This window comes from Phytophthora parasitica (genome assembly GCF_000247585.1).
Source record: "Phytophthora parasitica INRA-310 unplaced genomic scaffold supercont2.16, whole genome shotgun sequence".
NCBI classification, from domain to species: Eukaryota; Oomycota; class Peronosporomycetes; order Peronosporales; family Peronosporaceae; genus Phytophthora; species Phytophthora nicotianae.
Window position 1 is genome coordinate 284524 of NW_008649002.1, and position 1992 is coordinate 286515.

Genomic DNA, 1992 nt, shown 5'->3' on the forward strand with positions numbered 1-1992 from the left:
GGTACAGGAAAGCCGCATCATACGCCAGTAGGACTAACAACATCAATCGCCGTCTCTATATAAAGTAATGCATGGTAAATGAAGTAAAAACCGTATGATGCTGAATATAAATTCAGAACAAAGTTATAGAGATACAAAAACAGGAAGCAAAAGAATTCTTTTTTAACCGGTCATGCTACAATAACTACAGTAAATGCTAAAAATTATTACAAAAGAACAGGCAACTTAATACAGTGAACGCTAACTTTATTAAGAAAAAAACATTGTCAAATTTAGTCGCTGTCACTTGTCAAGTCGAATGGATCATTCCAGGAACCTTCGCTCGCCTCTTCGTCTTCACTCGCAAAGTCATCCGTTGAATCGCCGTCCAAATAGTTAAATATTTCATTGCTGGACTCCGAATCGCTGAAAATGTCGTCACATCTTTCGATGAAGTGTGGAGTAGACGGTGTATCGGATTCGGTCTCAGTCTCGTATTCGTCATATGATGAGTCACCTGAGTCTTCATGCGTTGATTGCGATCCATACGGGTAGTTATCCAGTCGACGCGCTTCATCGTCCAGCTCTTGCACCCGCTGCACGTGAAAGGCAAGCAGTCGCTTGACGACCTCGAGATGGCGGCGCATAGTGATGAGAAGCGAGGTGCAGTTGTTCACTGAAGCTTGGAGTCGATCGATGGGGTTCATCGTTGAAAATTGCGAAGTGAGCTGCAATGTGCTTCCATTGTGTAGCATAACTTTTAGTACAATACACCTTAACCTGGGTTAATAACATTCATTTTGTTACAAACGACGACTGTTGCTTGAAGTTCCTACGTAAATAACGGCTATCATCGACTTTCTTCAGTTGCGGGATGTACCTGAGTTTGTGACCTGTAACTATGTGCTTTGTGGGAAAGACCCTGCCTTCCCTTAATTCATTTCTGACAATATCATATAAAGTAGCCTCGCCATCATTGAAAACTCAAATTAAATACGGAAATCATAGAAAGTAGCTGCACATAATACAATAAAGCCTACGGCTTAGAAAAAAGCCTCTAGTCTTAGAAAGTAGCCGGAAACGTCATAGAAAGAAGCTTTTCCCGACGTTTGGCCTTGCGAGGTGCAGAACCTCAAGTTTTGGTTTACTGCGGCCTCGATCACAAGATTCTTTGGATTCACTGTGGTCATGGTCGAAATATGCCTTGGCTTCACGGCGTCATTTGCCGCAAGCTTCATCGCTTAGGTGATGCTGACTCCATCTCAATCGGATCCGGTTCGAGATCCCAAGTCTGCGTAAAGATTTTTCATATTAGGACAGGATATCATTGGAATATGAATTCAATTTCACATCAGGACTGTGTTACTGGTTTAGAAAACATAATGGAGGTGCTCATGTTGCTCCATTTCTCGAATCATCCCCATTGTGTCAGTCAGGTCTGCAGGCTCGATCTCAGAGACAGTATCACTGTCTAAGCCACCATCGACAATTTCATCTGATCCTGAGTCTTCATGAGGTGCCGTCGTAGCGTCCTACCCCTGACTACGCCAACTATTCCGACGTATTCATACCCTTGGCTGCAAAGCTCTGTAGAACGCTGAGATATTCAATCCGGCGAGATAATCAATAACGGGTTCGAATGCCCCTTTCGCATAGTTGGGCTTCTCTTCAAAGAACACCACCGCCATATTCGGATGCTCACGATGTTTAATTTTCACATAAATCACACGCATGTGCGTCAACAAGATCGCACGGCTTTTGAACTCACCTCATCCATTGTTGATGCCGATGGTGCGCTCGATGTTGCACGTTGTATTGCACCTTATCTTGCAGGGGTGGCTTCTTGTGTTAATTCGGACGTTCATGTAGTTTTGGACAATTCGTATGAATCTGCAGGTTGCGCGAGACCGCCGTGCCTGAATGATTAGCTTGCAATTATCATCGTATCTTGAATGTCCTGGGACATAGCCACATTTTCGGCAATATTTGGATCGCCGTCGTCTTACCTGATGT

General features: G+C 43.8%; 1 protein-coding gene across 1 annotated transcript; it reads right to left on the bottom strand.

Annotated features, from left to right (window-relative positions):
* Positions 1-272: 272 nt before the first annotated feature.
* Positions 273-686, bottom strand: PPTG_08755 (hypothetical protein; the record flags this gene model as incomplete). The annotated part of the gene is made up of 1 exon (XM_008903479.1): positions 273-686. One exon carries the CDS (start codon positions 684-686, stop codon positions 273-275), a length of 414 nt encoding a protein of 137 aa, XP_008901727.1.
* Positions 687-1992: the final 1306 nt, after the last annotated feature.